This window comes from Myxocyprinus asiaticus, chromosome 31 (assembly GCF_019703515.2).
Source record: "Myxocyprinus asiaticus isolate MX2 ecotype Aquarium Trade chromosome 31, UBuf_Myxa_2, whole genome shotgun sequence".
NCBI classification, from domain to species: Eukaryota; Metazoa; Chordata; class Actinopteri; order Cypriniformes; family Catostomidae; genus Myxocyprinus; species Myxocyprinus asiaticus.
The window spans coordinates 19,294,421-19,315,365 of NC_059374.1; the positions used below are offsets into that span (position 1 = coordinate 19,294,421).

General features: G+C 40.3%; 2 protein-coding genes across 4 annotated transcripts in view; one reads left to right on the forward strand and one right to left on the reverse strand.

The window, feature by feature from the left end:
* The window catches only part of itgae.2 (integrin, alpha E, tandem duplicate 2), a 38,030-nt gene extending 28,291 nt beyond the window's left edge, over positions 1–9,739 (reverse strand). For all 3 annotated transcript variants that reach the window (XM_051665239.1, XM_051665238.1, XM_051665240.1), the window contains exons 1-12: positions 9,600–9,739; positions 9,283–9,385; positions 9,099–9,178; positions 8,892–8,965; positions 7,045–7,150; positions 6,872–6,952; positions 6,668–6,739; positions 1,849–1,970; positions 1,515–1,666; positions 1,238–1,391; positions 847–994; positions 514–584 (exon numbers count right to left, since the gene is read on the reverse strand). In XM_051665239.1, the coding sequence (XP_051521199.1) occupies positions 514–584; positions 847–994; positions 1,238–1,391; positions 1,515–1,666; positions 1,849–1,970; positions 6,668–6,739; positions 6,872–6,952; positions 7,045–7,150; positions 8,892–8,965; positions 9,099–9,178; positions 9,283–9,385; positions 9,600–9,627 (1,191 nt within the window). In that variant the 5' untranslated portion in view covers positions 9,628–9,739. The remainder of the gene's footprint in view (positions 1–513; positions 585–846; positions 995–1,237; positions 1,392–1,514; positions 1,667–1,848; positions 1,971–6,667; positions 6,740–6,871; positions 6,953–7,044; positions 7,151–8,891; positions 8,966–9,098; positions 9,179–9,282; positions 9,386–9,599) is intronic.
* Positions 1–20,299, forward strand: part of LOC127421975 (protein FAM222B-like) — a 108,112-nt gene extending 87,813 nt beyond the window's left edge. The window contains exon 5 of the mRNA XM_051665243.1: positions 20,216–20,299. Coding sequence (XP_051521203.1) covers positions 20,216–20,233 — 18 coding nt within the window. The 3' untranslated portion in view covers positions 20,234–20,299. The remainder of the gene's footprint in view (positions 1–20,215) is intronic.
* The last annotated feature ends 646 nt before the right edge of the window (positions 20,300–20,945 follow it).

Consider the following 20,945-nt stretch of genomic DNA (forward strand, 5'->3'; position numbering starts at 1 on the left):
GACCACAGGGGTGTTCTTTGGGGAAGGGTGGGGTTGGTGTTTGGGGAGGGATATTAATGAGGGTTAAATGTTAAATGTTGATTCGGTGTGTATATGTTGTGTTTTTTTCTGTTGTGTTATTTTCTTTGAATCAATAAAAAATGTTAATTACAAAAAACAGACTTGTTTTTTCAGTGCCCAAATGCTTAATAAGTGTTATTAGAAGAAATGGTGATGTTTCACAGTTGTAAACACTCGACTGTCCCAACATTTTTGGAGCGTGTTGCAATCTTCTGATTTGAAATTACTGTACATTTTCAAAAAACAAAGAAATTCACATGGTAAAACATCATATAATGTGTCGCTGTAGTGCTTTCAATATAGCAAAGGGTGAAAATAATTTACAAATCACTCTTTTTTTATTTTATTAGCATTTTTCATACTGTCCCAACTTTTTTGGAATTGGGGTTGTAGGCTAATCTGTGCAAACAGAATCATCCAATCTATTAATTTGACTGATTTAATTTTACTTACATCATGCATTATGTGTGTGCTGAATCCAGCTTCAGCGAGCTGGAATTTAAATCCTGCACCTTGCTGAGTACCTGAGATGGGGTAGGAATTGTTCAGATTGGATTATTCTCATTTTAAATGTTGCAATGGTGGAAACAGAATGGATTATTATGAATGTTATTTTAGTTTATTTGTTGTTGCTGTTGTACTGTATGTTAGTTTCTGCTGTTGTCTGTTGAGATGCTATTGTCATAGCACATTGCCTCAACATATGATAGGTAAATCAGTGCTTAGTGCTTTGAGAAACCCAGCCTTTCTTTGTTACATTGTAATGTTTGGTAAAAACACTCTTACCTTCGATTCCTTCAGTTATACTTTGTTCCAGTAGGGATAGAATGCTGTCTAAGGCAGCATAATTGGAAACATTGAAAAAGTTATTGGGATCCGCTATTTCCTTCATCTCATTAATTGCTTTAGGTACAGACAGAACCTTTTCACCTACCTAAAGATAACATGATGTTATTACAAGAGTATAGATTTTATTATATATTGTGTTTATTGTTTTAACTGATATATTATAAGTAATATATAAACCAGCTAATCTGATATGAAAAATTCTAAAACATGATTAAAGAAGTTCTTAAAGCTGAGATGTGTGTGTGTTAAATGAACAAGTGTTGATTATTAGATAATCTTTTAAAAACATAATTAAAAATAAGATTTATTGTGTATTTTTGTCACTTACACCAATGGCAAAGCGAATGATTCCATTCATTTGTGGCTTTTTCAAAACATCAGTGAGATTCATTTTATCTCCCAAAATTTCTCCATCAGACACTACAATTATTATTTTTCTGGAGTTATTTTTTGATCCATTCTCAGGGACGAAAATATTTGTACTGTAAACAACCAATGATATCAACAAAAAGGACAATGATAAACATATACTATATGCTATTCGTACTCTTGTAAGCTATAAAATGTCTAGAATTTTACAATATATATTGTGGAGCAGAACTCACAGCACATGGTTGATGGCAGAGGCAGTCTTTGTGAGATTGTAAATTTGATGTATGTTCTTGACTTTTTCCAAAGTTTTGGTGCCCTCAGCATTGTCTAGCAGTGAGAGTTCTGTCCTAATCATACTTCCATATTGCACTATTGCAAAGTCACACTGAAAAGAGATTTTCAGTTAAAAATCTTAAGGAATTGTACTTTTAACTGAAAAAGATTTGATATCGTACTGTATATTACATTTTCGTGAATATGTAATAACATAAAAACAGATCCAAAAAACGAATCATAAATGCAATATGCTGTGAATGAGTGGCATACAATGCTTTTCATTATACTTACATTGAAACATGTTTTCCAAACTTTCATCATGACATTGTAGATAAAGTCTTTGGCTCTCTCAAAGTCAGGAGCATCAATGCTACCAGAGCCATCCAGCACAAAAGCAATCTCTGTCCCATCATCTAAAAAATATGTTCTTATATTCTTAAATATCAGCAAAGAAATTAAAGGAACAGTTTACCCCAAATACAATTCTGTCACCATTTCCTCACACCTATGTTTTTTCAAACCCATATGACTTTCTTTCTTTTGTAAAACACAAAAGGAAATGTTATGCATAATGGCCAGTCCCTGTCACCATTCAATTTCATTGATGAAAGAGGCAATGAAAGTGAATGGTGATTAAGACTGTCAGACCATAACATTCTGCCTAACATCTACTTTTATGTTTCACAAAAGAAAGAAAATCATACATGAATGGAATGACTTGAGGGTGATGGGATTTTCATTTTTGTTGGAACTATTCCTTAATGGCCTTGTGGTGATGTGGGCGTGGCCGAGCGACGTCTGTGGAGAGCGAGGCCGTGAGAGGAAGAACGGTAAGGATTGACACCTGGGGGGAACTTTCGCTAACAGCTGTTTTGTGTTATAGCGAAGAACTGGAGAGAGATAAATAGCATGCCACAGTTAGGGGAGAGAGACCTGAGTCTTACAAGGGCACAGACTGCAGTGGCAGAGAGTGTTTTCATTTGTGTTTTGGAGCTACTGTGTTTTGTTTGACTTAACGCTGAAAAGCAGCTCAGAATAAATCCCCCTCAAGTGGGTAAGCTGGTTCCCGCTTCCTCATTTTCCCCTGAACTGACCTGAGAGTTGTCTCTGTGGTGCCGAAACCCGGGAAGAGGAAGGAATCGCCGTTATGGAGTCCTTGCCGCTGGCCGAGGTGATCAAGACCCTCGCTGGTATCCACCAAACCCAGCACCAGGCCCTCCTGGACCTGCGCATGGAGCAAGAACAGTGGTTCCAGGTGCTCCTTCAGGCCCAAGCTGAGAACCGGCAGGTGTTACGGAGCTTAGTACCCCAGGGGAAAACTTCAGCCGCGACCCCGGCCACAGCTTCAGCCTTCCCACACGTCACACTCATCAAGATGGGCCCGCAGGATGACCCGGAGGCCTTTATCGAGATGTTAGAGGGGATGGCCGAGTCCTGGGGATGGCCCAACAACCAGTGGGTGGTCCGCCTTTTGCCGCTGTTGACCGAGGAGGCTCAACTCGCGGCCCAACAGCTGCCGGTGACAGACCTCCTGGAGTACGAGAACTTGTGACTAGCCATCTTGCACTCTTGGCAAGCTCAGCAACCCATTTACATTTGTGCAACAGCTCCGTGACTCCTGCTGGTGGTGGCTGCTGGAAGCAGGAAGCAACACCGTGGCAGTGATCGATCTGGTGGTGCTGGAGCAATTCAGTTCTCGACTGCTGAAAGGGAAGGTGGAAGGGGTCCAGTTCCACCACCCGGTGTCGCTGGATGAGGCCGTCCAGCTGGCTGAGGACCACTTGGCAGTGTATCAGGGGGCCGGCGAGCCCTCTTCTTTCTCTCTCTTTCCTTCTCCCTCCTCTCCCTCCATCCTGTCCCTGTTCCCTGGAAACAGGAAGCTGTTACCCCAAAACCGGCTTTCCGGTCCCAGGGACCTTTTAACCTGCCGGTTCCCCCTATCTCTCTCTGCTCTCCCCAGGTTGGTGAATCTGCTGTCGCTAGTGTGGGCAGGAAGTCTGGGCCGGTCTGCTGAACCTGGGCATTTCCAGGAACAATACCCCACGATGGAGGTGGGGGCATTGGTCTGGATCCCCGACATGCCACAGGCCACCACCGACCGAGTTGGAGCATACCGGATACCAGTGAGTATTAAGGGGGTACATACCAAGCCTTGCTGGATTCAGGTTGTAATTAAACCTCCATTCACCAAAGCTTGGTTCAATCTGAGGCTTTGGATACAGGCCGGCGGGTGAAGGTGTGTGTACGGGGATATTCAAAATGACCCTATAGTGATGGTCATCATTCAATTTCGGGGACAAAAGTATAGTGTCAAGGCTGCGGTTATTCGCAGCCTCTCCCATTCACTAATCTTGGGTATGAATTGGCTGGCATTTACTACTTTATTAAGGGGAATATGTGTGGATGTGTCCTGCAACAAAGCATATCGGTGTGTGGTGTGTGATTTGCTGGCTGGGGAGGCGGTGCCAGGGCCGTCTACATCAGCTCCACATCAGGAGGATGTAAGGGAGGGGGAAGTCTCGGCTTCCCCAGCCCTTAGAGGATTCCCTGCTAGAGATGTCCCTCTGGAGCAGATGTGAGAAGAGACCCTTAGGCATACCTTTGACCAAGTGAAAGTGATTGATGTTCAACACCTCCAGCCAGACACTGCACTTGCATATCCGTATTTTTCAATTATCAAGGATCGGTTGTATCGAGTGACGCAGGACACTCAGACAAAGGAGGATACAACCCAATGGTTAATTCAGTGGAGCCGTCAGGAAATGTTATTCCAGACAGCTCATTATAATCCGATGGTGGTACACTCAGGGCAGGAAAAGACACTGAACCATCTATTGGCCTGTTTCTATTGGCCAGGCATTCGTGGGTATGTTCCAAGGTGGTGTGCAGCATGCCACAAATATCAGCTGGTGAATCCGCCGGCCACACAAAGAGCGCCATTGTGCCCCCTTCCATTGATTGAGGTCCCCTTTGAAAGAACTGGTATGCACCTTGTCAGGCCATTAGAACAGACAGCACATGGGCATCACTTTGTGTTGGTCCTGGTGGACTACACAACAGGATATCCTGAAGCAGTGTCTCTGTGCAACATTTCAGCGCAATGTGTTGTGGAGGCACTCTTCAGAATTATCTCCCAGGTGGGGATTCCGAAAGAAATTCTCACTGATCAGGGCACTAACTTTATGTCATGTACACTATGCGAACTGTACGAATTATTGAGGATTAAATCGATTCGGACCAGCATTTACCACCCCCAAATGGACGGCTTGGCCGAATGATTTAATCAAACCCTAAAGAATATGATTTGTAAGTTCATGCACGAAGACGCTCGAAATTGGGACAAGTGGCTCGAGCCCCTATTATTTGAAGTTCGAGAGGTCCTGCAAGCTTCCACGGGGTTCTCACCATTTGAATTATTGTACGGGTGTCGACCACGCGGCATGCTTGACGTCCTGTGGGAAAATTGGGAGGAGGGGCCTTCAAACAGCAAAAATGAAATTCAATATGGTCTTGACCTGAGAGCAAAACTCAACATACTGGGGCAATTAGCACAGAAGAATTTGCTCCAGGCTTAAGAACATCAAAGTCAGCTGTATAATATGGGTACTTGACTACGGGAATTTACACTGGGAGATAAATTCCTTATATTGCTCCCCACATCAAGCTCTAAATTACTCGCCAAGTGGCATGGACCCTTTGAGGTCTCACGGAGAGTTAGTGGTGGAGCACATCAGATTTACCACTTCAACCTTCAACCTTTGGCGATGGTGGTTTCGGAGAGGGAGGAGCTCGGACCGGAGGTGAACTTAAATGTCACTGATCGAGTCACCCCAGTCACTTGCGGAGACCACCTCTCACCATCCCAAATCACAGAGGTTGACAGGTTGCAAGTAGAATTCTCTGATGTGTTCTCGCCTCTTCCCGGTCATATTAATCTCATAGAGCACCATATCGAGACGACCCCAAGGTTAGTAGTACATTGTCGTCCCTACCGATTACCCAAGCACAAAAAAAGTGGTTCGGGAAGAATTAAAGGTCATGCTGGATATGGGAGTAATAGAAGAATCCTAGAGTGACTGGGCCAGCTCGGTAGTTTTGGTCCCTAAGGGTGATGGTTCTGTGTGGATTATAGAAGCGTCAGTGCGGTGTCTAAATTTAATGCATATCCAATGCCTCGGATTGATGAACTGCTCGATCGGATAGGCGCGGCTCACTTTTATTCGACACTGGATTTGACAAAGGAATATTGGCAGATCCCCTTAATTCCCATGTACCATGAAAAAAAATGCGTTTTCCACACCGTTCGGATTACACCAATTCGGTTCGGTTTGTTTGGGGCCCCAGCTACATTTCAGTGGCTCATGGACCGAATCCTCAGACTGCACGCTGCTTATCCCAACATCATTATTTACAGTAATGATTGGCAGGGGCACCTGCAGCATCTGAGGGCTGTCCTGAGGTCATTGAGATGGGCGGGACTCACGGCAAACCCAATGAAGTGCACAGTTGGCCGGGTGGAAGTACGGGCTTCCACTTGGGTCACGGGCAGGTGTGGCCCCAAATTGATAAAACTGCAGTGATTGCAGCCTGCCTGAGACCTAAGATCAAAAAGAAGGTGAGTGACAGGCTGGATGGCTCCCTGGCCTGAGTCGGGCGATGGGGGTATGTGGTGATGTGGGCGTGGCTGAGCGATGTCTGTGGAGAGCGAGGCCGGGAGAGGAAGAACGGTAAGGATTGACACCTGGGGGGAATTATCTCTAACAGCTGTTACGTGTTACAGTGAAGAGCTGGAGAGAAATAAAGAGTGGCCAGAGCGGCAGTTGGGGGAGAGAGACCTGAGTCTTACAAGGGTATGGATTGCAATGGCAGAGAGTATTTTCATTTGTGTTTTGGAGCTACTGTGTTTTGTTTGACTTAACGCTGAAAAGTGGCACCGAATAAATCACCCTCAAGTGTGTAAGCTGGTTCCCGCTTCCTCAGAACTGACCTGAGAGTTGTCACAGGCCTCTATATTTAATATATTTAATTCATTGTTCTATGCAACACCACCAGCATCACATAATAAAACACTAGTATTCATTTATTACAAAGGCTTAAAAAAGACTAGTACCATCATCATCCTCGTCTTCATCTGCTTTTGTGTCGCTACTTGGCTGGGAGTCTCTTCTCGTTCTCTGTTTAACTTTTTGCCAATGGCAATGAAGGTGGACATTGGTAGAGATGTAAATATTTTATCACATTATCAATCAGATTCTTTGAATTAGTCATACTAAGGCAATTTTTAATTATTTCATTTTCACTCAGGTGATCTTACCTTGATAGATCCGTCCACTCCGATAACGATTGTTATTGTTGTTGCTGTTGTGTTCAGCATTTTCTTCAATTTGCTTTGAAACTGGGATTAAAGGAATTTAGAAAAATCAGGAGTAGGATTATATTTGTAAATATCTGAAATTACATTAATTAATATTGAGTTCAAACTCATACCTAATTCAGCAGGATTCAGTTGAATGTTTCCTGTTGGATTCATCAGCATGCACTTTCCATTCAAATTATCACTTCCTGAGATTTTTGTGCGGGCTTGTTTACACACCTTGTGAAAAAACCACCCAAACACACAAATATGTAATTTTACCTCTCGGCTAAAGCCGAGTTAAGTTTTATAAACTTAATTCAGCGGTTATCAACTTTTTTGACTCCACATCCTTCTTATACAAGATAATATTTACAGGCCCCCTCCCTCCCTAGAAAAATTTAGCGTTCAGCGGTGCATTTTGCATCAAACTGAGAAATATTATGTTTTTTCACAAGTTAATTTTAATCTAACGTATTTCATCTTAAGGCCCCCTAGGAAGTTTGCTGACTGTCTTAGTCCCAGCCAAACCTTGAATATCTGAGACATTGTCTCTGTAACTACGAATCTGACATCCTTTTTCACTGTACATCTTGACATCTGCAGTCTCCTTGGCAATCATGATTTCAAGCTCGATTACCCTTTCTATAGCGCCATCTAGTGCTCTGAGCATACATCAAGCACTAGGAAGTGTAATCGAGCTTGAAATCATGAACTTGCCTAGAGACTGCAATGACAAGATGTACAGTGAAAGAAGAATTACATTTGGTCTGTCCTCACCCAAAACCAACTGGATCGCTTCAGAAAACATGGATTTAACCACTAGAGTCTTTTGGATTACTTTTATGCTGACATTATGTGCTTTTTGGAGCTTCTAAATTTTGGTCACCAATCACTTGCATTGTATGGGCCTACAGAGTTATTTGTGTTCTGCAGAAGAATAGAAATTCATACACATCTGGGATGGTATGAAGGTGAGTAAATGAGAGAATTTTCATTTTTGAGTGAACTATCCTTTTAAGGTGTTTCTATGCAGAGCAAAATTGAGTAATATTCAAAAATCTTTATGTGCTGATTGGTTTTTTCTTAAACTTTTTATGACCTTGACCTTACATCAATAAAGGAAAATCTTTTAAGGTGTTTACATGACCACACAATTTGTCAGCTTATTATAATCGGTTTAAGATCGTGCAAATAAATAAATTACAAATAAATGTTTTGTTGGGTAAGTCCTGTAACAAACCATGGTTTTGAGTGACATCAGAACTATGACTAACAAAGATAATGACTTCCTCCTGACAGTCACAGTCATAGCAACATGAAGTATTTCACAACAAGTCTACTGTCAGAAAATGTCAAATAAAAATGCAAAAATTTCCTAATATTTCTTTTATTTTACTGTTTATGAACAATTCAGGTATGCGAGGGGTCTTTATTTTTAATTTGTGTTAAATGTTACGGACCGCAAACTATTTTTCCACTGTTTTACTGTTCTCTAAAAGACAGTTTCCTGTTCTCTGATCGAGAACTGATACATTTCTCTCAGACACATCTTTGCAGGGGAAACTATACTCTCTGTGGTTTTACTGTGAAAACGTTGGGTGAGACAGACACAAAGACTGCTATTTTTGATTATCAGCAGTCACTTCTCATTTGGCAAAGCTTTCTCAAAAACAAGCTTTTATAAATAAATTGTTGACTTTCTTACTTCTGTGGAACACAAAAAATGTTAGGGACTGTAGAATGTCATGGATTGACAGTCTCAGTCACCATTTACTTTTATTGTGTGGAAAAAAGACACAAAGTGATTGTTGACTGAGGTTTTCATTCCCTAACATCTTTTGTGTGTCACAGAAGTAAGAAAGTCAACAACATAAAGGTGATTAAATGATGACAGAATTTTCTTTTTCGGGTGAACTATTTACATCTACAGTAACTGCCATATGACCATATCCCTGTATTTTAAGAGCTTTATACATACCAGAAGGTGCTCCTCTTCTGATATCAAGCTAGTTGCTACTGATGTTATAGGTCTCAGGCCTTTTCTTGAATCATCTTTAAAAAAGATATTGGTGTAATAAAAAGATGAGTTTAATTCTGCATTTCAGTGGAGTCATTATTACTTCATGAAATAAAGTTTATAGGGTCATCTTTCTATGAACAGACAAAGATTGTGAGGCAAACTTACCATTAAAACCTACTTCAACACATCCCTTCTCTAGTGTGCATTTAAAAAGTATTCCAGTTGTTGGAGAAGGAACAAAAACGCTAGAATAGGAGATATGATGACATAATTTTTAAAAGTGACAAAAATCACTTTATAATAAACATTTATAATAAAAAATTATATAATTAGTTAATAAATTACCAACCCATCTGTTGACTGAATAACGGTTTGCCCAAATAGACTATCGCCCATTGTGAAATTCTTCACTGGCAATTTTTGAATGTTGAACCCTGTCACACTACATATCACTGTAATATACAAAATACTGAATGGGAACACATCGGTACTAACAGCATCATTTCAGTTAATTTGGACAATGTCATAAAATGAATGATTTGTTCTTTCTTTTATTATTTTTTCTATTTCTGTCAGATATTTTCAATTTTAAATAAATAAATGCTTAGAAAATGCCAATAAATGTTAAATACTAATTAATCATGAATACTGTAGATAAATACATACCAATCATAAATACCAGTCCTCTGTACATTTTGCGAATTTAATCAATTCCACGCTTTTAAAAAGACAAGTCAGCACACTGAGACAGGAAGCAGCTTATTGTGGTCTTTAAAATGTAGAACACACATGGTGACATAACCCTCCCACTCTGCAGATTTCAGAGGCAACTCATTTCTCACAGACATCGTCTCTACGGTGAAGTGAATTCAGATGTATAGTCACTTTGAAAGCCATGAGGAAATGTCACAATTGGGAATACTGAACATTATGTAACTTTGTGTCTGAACAAAAAAAATCACCTGACGTTGTCACCAAGACCAATTATTTTTATGTGTAGTGTCCAATATATAAACGAGGCTCTGGGTGTGCCAAGCGAAAACAGGGCATGCAAGAGCTGAGATGACATGTACCATTGAAAACCATTGAACTGATTGCTTTTTTGCGCTAAATAATTTTTTTAAGCATGTGTTACTTTATAATGACTTGTGTTACCTTATAAGCCAAGTGTTACTTTATGATGAAACAAATTAATTCCACTTTTATCAATGGACTAATGCTACTTTTATCATTGGACAGTGTAGGCCTGTTACTGTATCTGAATATTTGGCTTAAAATATAATCATGAAATCTGAACTTCGGTCATGATTCGATTTGATTATTTTGAAACTATTCATAATTATTTCAGAAAATATTCTGAAGACACAAATGTAAATGGAGGAACAATCTTGAGACCAAGACAAGACCAAGACTAGCATAGTGAATTCTTTCATTTGGAATGGTAAACATCCCAGATTACACTTCAATAAGTTACATAGGCCGATTGACAAAAGTGGGCTAGGCCTACCCAAGATTTTGTTTTATTATTATGCATTCGGTCTTAGACATTTGGCTCATTGGTCACTTCCACCTGAGAGCCCCTCCCTGGTTTTGAATTGAACAGGAAGTTCTTGCCCGTTTTTTGCCATTGAAAAGCCTATCTATCAAACTAATCGGAGAAGTTAAGTTGCACCCCATTATCTCACATTTGCACACGATATGGACAAAAGTGTCCAGAGTGTTTAAGTCGGACATTTATTTAAATGTTGCCTCTAGCATATGTCTGAACCCAAAGTTATGTATTAATAAGTCCCCTTTCTGCTGGTTAGAGTGGATTGTGAGGGAGGTTAATACACTCGGTGACCTATATGAGAGTGGAGTGTTGAGATCCTTTGAAAATATGGTTCAACATTTTGGGATTCCCAGGTCTCAATTCTTCAGGTATTTACAGCTGTGCCACCTGCTTTGTACAATTTTTGGGTGTAGTATACACCCCCCTAGAGCGGCAGATACTCTGGGAATGGTGATTACTGCTTTTGGAAAAGGTCATGAGGCATCAGTTTATTACTCCGTGTTAATTCAGAGTCTGGGGACGGAGCTTTAAATTCTCTCAAGAGATTATGGGAGAAAGATTTAAACTTGGTATTGGAGGAGGGCGTGTGGGCTAGGATTCTAAAAAACATTAAGTCTACATCTAGAGATGCAAGGGTGCACCTTTTGCTATTTAAGATTTTACATCGATTCTATTGGACCCCCTCTAGATTGTATAGGCTTGGTCTTAAAGACACACCCACCTGCTGGCGATGCCAGTCAGAAAATGGGGAAACAACCCCATGTTTTTTGGTGGTGCATTAAGATCCAAGAATTTTGGTTGAAGGTTCAGAGTTTTGTGTGTGACGTATTAGGCACTCAAATTAAATTTTGCCCCAGACATTGTAGGTGATGGGGCAGTCATTTATATAGGGGATAAGTACATTAAAAATTGGGTCCTAACCAGTGTTATGATCAGCAGATAGGTCATCTTTAGGGGATGGAAGTCGGCTGGAGTGCCTTCATTTCAGGAGTGGTGCGCAGAGATGGGCAGAGTAGCGGCATTCGAGGAGATGTCATGTAGAAGGCTAGGCAACTTGGATTCATTCAATAAAATATGGGGCTGCTATTTGGCCTTTTTGGAGGGCTCTCGGGGAGGGGCAGTGGAGAGAAAAGTGCAATTTTAAATGTGTGTGATTATATATATATATATATATATATATATATATATATATATATATATATATATATATATATATATATATATATATTGTTTGTTTGTTTGTTTGTGTGTGTGTGTGTGTAACTGAAGTTGTGACCACAGGTATATTTGTTGAGGGTCAGAGGGAGGGGGGAAGGGAATAATGATGATTATGGTTGATTCTATGAATATATGTTTTGCTTTTCTGTTTCAAGTGTGTGAATCAATAAAAAGTGTTAATCGGGGGGAAAAAATGTTACAGTAATTATTTAGCCAATATAAATAAAGGATAACATCCTGTCTGACTTGATGCAAACTAACAAACAGCTGAATATTGTTGTTGATAACTGGACAAAATTTGTAGAGTAGTAAAAAGTAGTAAAAAGAAACAAACTAGCTGCTCACTATGTGGCGCTGTCTCGAAAATGCTCTGATGTCCTCAGAACAGGCTGTCAATAGTGTGTTCTAAGTTTTGTTTAGATACAACAAAGCATTTAAAACAGACAGTAATTTATCATAAAAATCCAGCCTGAAAATTAAGTGACCTTGGCAACATTTTTGCAAAATGAAATTACGTGCTTCATTACACATTTAGCTGCAGTTTCCCAGTGAAATGTCCAGCGAGGGGTGCCAAAAGCGAGTGAAATGGTGTCATAATCAGATAAGGTTTTTAAAGTGAATGTTAGATGGAGTTTCTAATGAGTAAAACGTACCTCCCAAACCTAAAACTTTTACCTAAACCAAACCAATTGTGTCCCAAAAGCAAATGAGAGGTAAACAAAACAGACATCCATACCCTAAACCAACACCTTAACCTAACTGATAGTGTTCTAAAAGCAATTGCGACATGAAAAGCACATTTTATGAAGCAACCAGGTCATTTCGTGTCGCTTCTATGACATTTTCATCTTATGTGTCAGCTTGCAAAAGTGTGTAAATGTAGGTGGGGCTGTTAAAGTTTATCATTTTTCAAATTATGTGTATGAGTAAAAGTGTTTCGTCATCATAAGAAAGGACAGGAGAGGTGTCCAAGTCACACCACCTGACCATTGGCATTCCTCAGGAATCAGTGCTTTCGATCTACACTACATCACTCTGATCGATAATTAATATATATATATATATATATATATATATATATATATATATATATATATATATATATATACATTTGTCTGTCTTTCCTCTACGCTAGCTTCTATACATTTCCAGTCACTTTGAGAACTTGGCAGCATGATACTGCAGATACTGTTGACAAATTACTTGCTATGTTCCTAATTTGTAAGTCGCTTTGGATAAAAGCGTCTGCTAAATGACTAAATGTAAATGTAAATCATATCAAAGCAGTGTGTGAGTAATAGAGCGAAAATTTAGTTTTTATTCAATCATAATCAGTCATTGTAGTTGTGGTTTGTGTGAAAGTGAATATAACGCACAGTTGTTGTAGCGTCTCTAGTGTTAATTTCACCAGGAAACTGTGGCAAAACGTAAAACACGGCAGGTAAAACTTAGCTGGCAAAAATATAATTATAGTAATGTTCATTCTATGAGACTAGGTTGTAAAAATCGCAATGGTGGACAGATAGTATGACTCATCATGAAAAAAATGGTATCCTTGTGATCCTTATGACCCAAAGAATCCGAACAGAGCTCACTTTTAGGACAAATTATTCAAAAGTCAGTGATATTTTAGATTTGTTTACCAGTAAGTAGCATTGTCACATAGTTTCAGAACCGATAACCGATTAAGTGGAAAAGTGTGAATATCAGTAAAAAAAAATTGTCCATACGGATTATCTCTAATTAGACCTCAGATTAAATTAGAAAGGTAGGGTTATATAAAATGATAAACAGCCATTGAGGGCAGCACTCTTTTGGTTAAGGACAAAATTAAGTTGATGGCTGAGCGAAACCTTTAAATGAACTTCATATAGTACAACATTTAAGGTTAGTGTGGTCTTCACTGTCCTAACACATGACAAGGAAAAGTACAGTTATGAAGTAAACCTCCAGTGTAATTGTTTTTATCTGGTAACAAATAACAATGTCTATGTAGAGGAAACTCTGTGGTTAGCTATTTTCAAGGCTGTCACATGCTTTACATGGTTCTCATGTAGCTAACTGTTGCAAAATGGATCTGAAAATAACAATGCGGGCTAAGGTTTCAATCATGGAAAAAAAAATATGTTCTGACTGGGAAGCAATCCCCAATCACTAAAGTGAAACTAATTTGCATGTCTGGTATGATATAGCAAATGTGGCTGATTAAAAACATTTGTTTAAGTGTTTTTCATAATATACCGATAGTAAACTGAAATTTAGACAGTGCTATGTGAATGAGTTGGGTTATTATTTTTAATTGCACACTTTACTCACAATCTTTGCAACAGGGCATGCACCTAAATCATCTGTGCTGATTTCACACTGACTTTGTTACAGGATGTGGCAAATATGGATGTCTGCGATTGGTAACAAGCCCAAAACCAAGACCTGTTTTGTCATATTTAGCCTATAGCACTAATTTAGCACTAGAAACCCATAAGTTATATGAAATTGACAGTTTAAGTAGGCTGAGAAAATACACCACCAGATTCCTACACTAGATTAGTTTAGATTCAAATTATTGTCAGAGCCAATAAACAACAGTACAACCCAATCAGTAGTACATTGTACAATGAGTGAGTTAGAAAACCATTACAGTGCAAATGGAAAATTAATAGTCTAAACAGAGAACAGTGTTAGAGTATAGTTGAAATGTACAAGTTGCAGGACTGCTTTATACCACAAATGTAATTAAAATGTAATTAACACAAAATATACATGGAGCTTTAAAACTCATTAAACTTCTCAAAGCTCTTACATATTCAGACTGTAAATGCAAACACGTTCCTGTGAGTTTGAATCCAACCAAATGTCTCAGTAATTATATCAAACAGGTGAGGAAATTCATCTACAAATTCTACCAAGTGCCAACCATTATTAGCGGTTTATTACCACCATTATTAGCAGTTTATTGACATTATTACATTTTTCTGATATGATAGAGCCCATGCTTTAAAATAAACTTGCAGAGCATCTTATAAATAACATGGGAACATTTTCTTGTGAGGATATTCAAAAAGGCTGGGATATCCAATCTCCCCGCTATCATAAGGAAGAAGGCTCAAGAAGCGCATCCATGTGAGGACCACAAAACTGAAAAACAGCTGCAGTCACTTTTCATTGGGTCTCTGAGGAAAATAAGATACATTTTGAAGTTACCTTTTAAAGTGCTTGACATTCATATGGTAGAGCATGGTATAAGCAAAGGCAAAGTCGTGGGTTCATTTACCAGGGAACACACTGAGAAAGTTTCTTTGGATAAAAGTGTCTACCAAATACATTAATGTACTGTTATGTACATATACAGGTTATGGGTGCTGGGACGCCAAACAATAATGAGGGCAACAGAAAATGAGGGTTAAAAGGTGAGGCGACAAATGGCAAAGTCTGTCTAGAGGAAATGTTGTGGTTACCTTAGCTTTCTCGATGCTGTCACATTATTTGTGTAGTCTTCATGCAGCTATTCTTGTAAACTTATTTGTATCTGAAAATAAAGTAGTTTAGAAAGGCTACGTGTACCTTTAGCTTCAACATAGGGGCCAGGATGTTGACCAGGATGCAGTCTTCACTTGGATCAAATGAATTTGCTCTAATTAATCTAACTAACTGATTTAGTAAATGTGGCTGTTAAAAAAAAAAAAAAAACATTTCAAGGGTGTTTTAATATTTATTAATACAATATATGAGAAACTGTTACTAAATATGCCAATACAAGGTGAAAATTGCTTTGCAATTAAAAAGAGGATAGCAGACTACCACCCCTGGAATCGCGAGTTCGAATCCATGGAGTGCTGAGTGACCCCAGCCAGGTCTCCTAAGCAACCAAACTGGCCCGGTTGCTAGGGAGGGTAGAGTCACATGGGGTAACCTCCCTGTGGTTGCTATAATGTGGTTCTCGCTCTCGGTGGGGCGCGTGGTGAGTTGTGCGTGGATGCCTCGGAGAATAGCGTGAAGCCTCCACATGCGCTATGTGTCCGTGGTAACGCGCTCAACAAGCCATGTGATAAGATGCACGGATTGATGGTCTCAAATGCAGAGGCAACTAAGATTCATCCTCCGCCACCCGGATTGAGGCAAGTCACTACGCCACCACGAGGACTTAGAGAGATTGGGAATTGGGCATTCCAAATTGGAGAGAAAAAGGGGAGAAAAAAAAAAAGAGGATAGCAAAAACATGTAACATGGCCAGGCCCAGTTCTACGGGGGTGCTTGAGGGTGCTAAGCACCCTAAAACGAACCTTAGAGCACCCTCAATTGCAGACCAGGGAAAACTAATGCCCGCGGGTCGATTTATCATGAATGTTTTTTATTTCATTTATCTGGCTTTGGGACCTATCGCACATCCACAAGCTTTTAATATACTCAGGATTGCCAGATAATAGATGCAACACCCCAATCAGAGATGGTCATAATTTATGCAATCTGGCAGCCATATATGCGAGTGCGTACGCTCTCTCTCCTCTTTGAAAAAAAAATGTAGCGCTCAATAGACCTTTTTCACAGACTGTGATGACGCGTTTCCGCCTTATTTAGCAGCGTAAATCTAGCAAACTTTTTTATATGATAATTTTATTAAATATTGAGTGTAAGTTTACAGCATTATGCTTTGTGTTATATTACCCTGGAATTAGTTTTAAAAAATGAATTACCACAGCTGTGAGGAGGGTTTCGATTACAGCTGCTGAGAGAGTGACAGTAAATTTGGCATCTTCTCCCTAGGGATGGGCGATTATTTTCTTTTTGATCCGATACCAATAATTTCAAGTCCAATATTGTTGATACTGATACCAATACCAATACTTCCATTAAACTGATTTTTTTGTGATTTCTTGGGATAAAATGGGGAATTTAAAATATTATTGGTGGGCCTCATGTTCACAAATATGAGACAAAGGCAGGCCTACATACAGTCATAAAGCCTGACTGCGGCCTGTAGGAACACTCAATGCCTGATAGCCACAACAACGATGCCAAAATCAAACAAAGGGAGTCCAAAACAGACTACAGATCCCATCAAGCCTTGCTCACCTTACACCTATTTGTGAAATTCTGAAGTATCGAACTTTCAACTCCTATTGGATGAAACACACGACAGAACGCATCCCTCTACCATGACGTCATCGAGAGTATAAAAACCTCAGAGATCCGTCTAAGCTTTGCTTCCAGTGACAGTATGTGCCCCATCTAGTTGCAGCCTCGTTGCCCAAGGAAGTAACGTATGTACCTGAACTTTGGCCATACAATATCCATCTCGCTGGACGAGCTGAGATTTCTCTGTGTTCACCGAGCACGCTAACGGATCCAAAAGAGACTGATGAGCAATCTGCGTCTCACCCATTTGCCTGCAGAAGTGAAGAAAGAAGATTTCTCTTCCTTCTTCAACCGAGTCGACTTCGCTGATATCTCCGCTAACCCACCAAGAATCAGCTGCCGTACCGCCCGTCGACAGAGTGAGAAAATGGCCTTCCGTCATCACCCAAGCTTCGAGGAACCGAGTCGGAGTCAAACGATGGATGAACACACATTCTACCTGCATCTTCACGTGACTCCAGTAAGAGGTTTATGTCTGGGCAGAGATAGATTATTATAGTGTGTTAGTCTTGTGTATCAAGGTTATTGCTTGTACAGTTTACAGACTGCCGAGTCCGCTCATTGCTGCTAATAATACTCAAGGTATTACTGAAACTTACTGTTACCAGGAATGAGATTTGCTATGTTGTCGTCCAACCCCGTTGGGCTGTTTGTGCATTTCCACCATTGCGGGTGAGACCGGCACAATGAGTTTATCCATTAAAGAACCAACGACCGCGGCGGACGGATTACGAGCCACTCACTGCGTTTCTGAGTGATAAAATAACGGTTGCCTTCTCTCCCACGATTGCTAAAACCGGCTGATGGACACCACGTCTAGGTTATAAAACCCGCGAACAAGTTCTGCAAAGACCATCCTGCTACAAAGCATATATCCTGTAGGGATATACCATTTGACCATGCCCATGAGGAAGCCGTGCCTCTAGTTGAATGCAACTTTACTTTAATAGGGCATCTAACACCCTGTGACTCATAAGCGAGGGTGCGGGAGGTGAAATCGTCCCTCAGAACGAAGGTGACCATAGAGCGGAGAGCCTTGAGACTCATGTCCTCACAGTGAGGGCAGTCTGTCCCCATGAAAGCTGCTTCGGCATGGGTGCAGCCCAGGCAGCAAACACAGCTCTCATGTTGGTCTGACAGAGCGATGTGTCGCTCAATCGAACACTTGCAATACGACATCTTTTAAAAGTCACATACACAAAAGCGGCTCATTTATAGAGTGTTTTATGCCACTTGGACGGAATATTACATATATAGGTGTGAAAGGATACAGCTCCTGCCTGGATGCTGCGGGGAGTGGGTAGATGACTCGAGGGAACCCGACACGGCGGCGAGGCAGGGGCTGGGTGAAACATTAGAGGGGCCGGGTGAATCTTTCGCTGCAGGCGCTGAGAGTCAGGTGAAGAACGTCCTGATGCATCTGCAGGGAATCCTGTCCACTGATGGGTGTCTGTCGACAGCGAAGAGTGGGCTGATCCAGATGCGTAGTCAAGATGAGACGATGTCAGTCTTGAAGGAAGAAAATTCTGAAGAAATTATGTTTGAGCGCCCACTTATATAGGGCAAATGCGCACCTAAAAGGGCGGGGTTCAAACATCATTGCCAATCATAAGATTGGCATTATGATACAAGGGCTTCAACTAGGTCGTGGAAAAGGAATTCAAGTGAACTGAATTGATAGGGAAACATGGTTTCAGCCAAAAAACAAAACAAAAAAAACATGGCTACTACAATTTTACTTTAGTAAAACCATGGTTAACTATTTTTTTAATTACTTATTAACAACAATTACACACAAACTCATTATAAGAAATGTCACCTTTAGATATGTTATTTTAGCATGAATTTACTCCAGAAGCTGTTTCTCTGATTTTATATCATTACCTCAAAAGGCACTGATCCCTCTTGTTTGAACGAGCTTTGTGATGGCACAAGCACTTGTCTGCTTGTGTCTTTCAGCATGCATCTTAAGATGAGCAGAAGAATAAATAGTTCCCATCCTGCACAAGTATATGTTAATATAGTCTAATCCTTTTTATTTCACTTTGAAGCTTATGATTATTGTTCATGTTCATGGTAACCAAATAATAATATCCCTAGTTTAAAAAAATGTTAGAATCGATACTTTTGACAACATCAGTATCAGGAGTATCGATACTTTATGATCAATCTGCCCATCCCTACTTCTCCCATCTGACTGTCTTAATCCACTGCTCTCTCTATCTTTTTTCTTTCTTATGGAAAGTCATTCAAATGTAATAGTGGATTTTTTTCTTTTGCTCTTGGAGCAAATTGACAAGTGAAAATAATATTTGGTGTGGTCTCCCATTCACTCCCGAACCGACAACACAGCGACGGTAGCATACATAAACCACCAGGCGGCGTACGCACGCGTCGCATGTCGCAACTCGCCCGCCATCTCCTCCTTTGGAGACAGTAGACCTTGAAAACTCTGCGGGCATCCTCAACCGTGCAGTGGACGCGCTCTCACGGCAGGTAACGTTCCGTGGGGAGTGGAGATTCCACCCCCACGTAGTCCAGCTGATTTGGGAGAGATTCAGGGAGGCGCAGGTAGACCTGTTCGCCTCCCAAGATTCCTCTCTAACATTGTAACATTTGGGTTAGTGACACTTTGATTTTCACAACTGATTCATGTAGACTGCATTTAAAAGTGTGTAGAGGTCTTCCCGTGGCCACAGTATGATTATACAGATACATACAACGTGGAACGACTGCTGACTGTTTGTACATCCGAATTGCTTTGTTTTAAAGCTATCCGTAACTACTTCTCTAGGATCAGTTTGCATCCGAACTGCTCTGCGTTAAAGCATTTAACAGTCAATATTCGGCTGAGTGAAACGCAATTGATTCGTGTGTTAATACACACTGCATTAAAAAAATCAATAAACGCATTTAGGCAGAGGGATTATAAGACTAGTCTTCCACTGGCCACGGCATGATATACAGGGTGAAATACTCGCTCAATTCACTGACTTATGCAGCCGAACTTCTCCGTGATACAGCTCCCCTTAACTGGGAAAATGGAATGAGAAAAGCTGACTCTGGATCAGCAGCAGCGAGAAACGTATTACATGGTTTGTGTACGCAGACAAAATTTCTTAATTTCTTAAAATATTCTACATTTTTGTTCTATAATAAAACAAGTAATTTGATTCATGAAACATAACATTTTGAAGACGTTTTGGTAGCATTAAAAACTATCCCATTCAAGTGGTATCAACAGCCGCGTTTGCATTTGTATGCAATCATCCAGTGGCATATGTGCGCACTGTGGATTAGCTCAAAACAAACATGCACTGAGATAACTTAAGTGAAAAATATTCATTTATTCATCAGACTTATTCCTTGAACATATTAGGTTGGCATTCCTCACTGAATTCTATCCTGACTTCAGAAAAACTTCTCAAGTTGAGTCTGGGATTGTCGATGGGCACAGCACATGATGACATATATGATGCAGGTTGCTTTAGGTAAGACAGTGGTTATTCTTCATTATTCATTGTGGCAGCGGGGGCGTGGTCAAGCGCCCATCCGGAGAGAGAGAAAGCGGTAAGGGCGCTTACACCTGAGCTAAATTATGCCTAACACCTGTTTCTAATTCCAGTGAGCATGGGGAGAGCGGCATAAAAGCAGCCACACATCCAGCAGAGAAGAGAGAGAGAGCCTAGGTCCAGAAAGTTATTGTTGTGAAGCTGACGAGATTATTGTGAACTAAGAATTTATTATTGTGAAGCTGAAGAGAATAGTGTGTGAAGCTGTGAGCGCTGAAGTGTGGTCATTAAAATCCTTACCTGTGAGTGGAGCAACCTGCCTTCCGTGTCCTCCTTATCGACCGCCTTCACATTCATGTTGGCTGCCATGTCGATGGAAAAATAAATCATACATATTCCAGTTGAGACTTTCGTATAAATACGACGTGAAGACTTACTGATTGTAGACGCTCTAAATATCTGTTTGTTTAGTATGTTGTTTTGACATGAGTATTGTACAGTAGCTAGCTGACCTGTAATGTCTCTACATATCTCTTGTATTTGTATTGAATGCACAGCAGAAGAGAGAGTGGCGGTGAGAAACAAGTAACGCAAAAT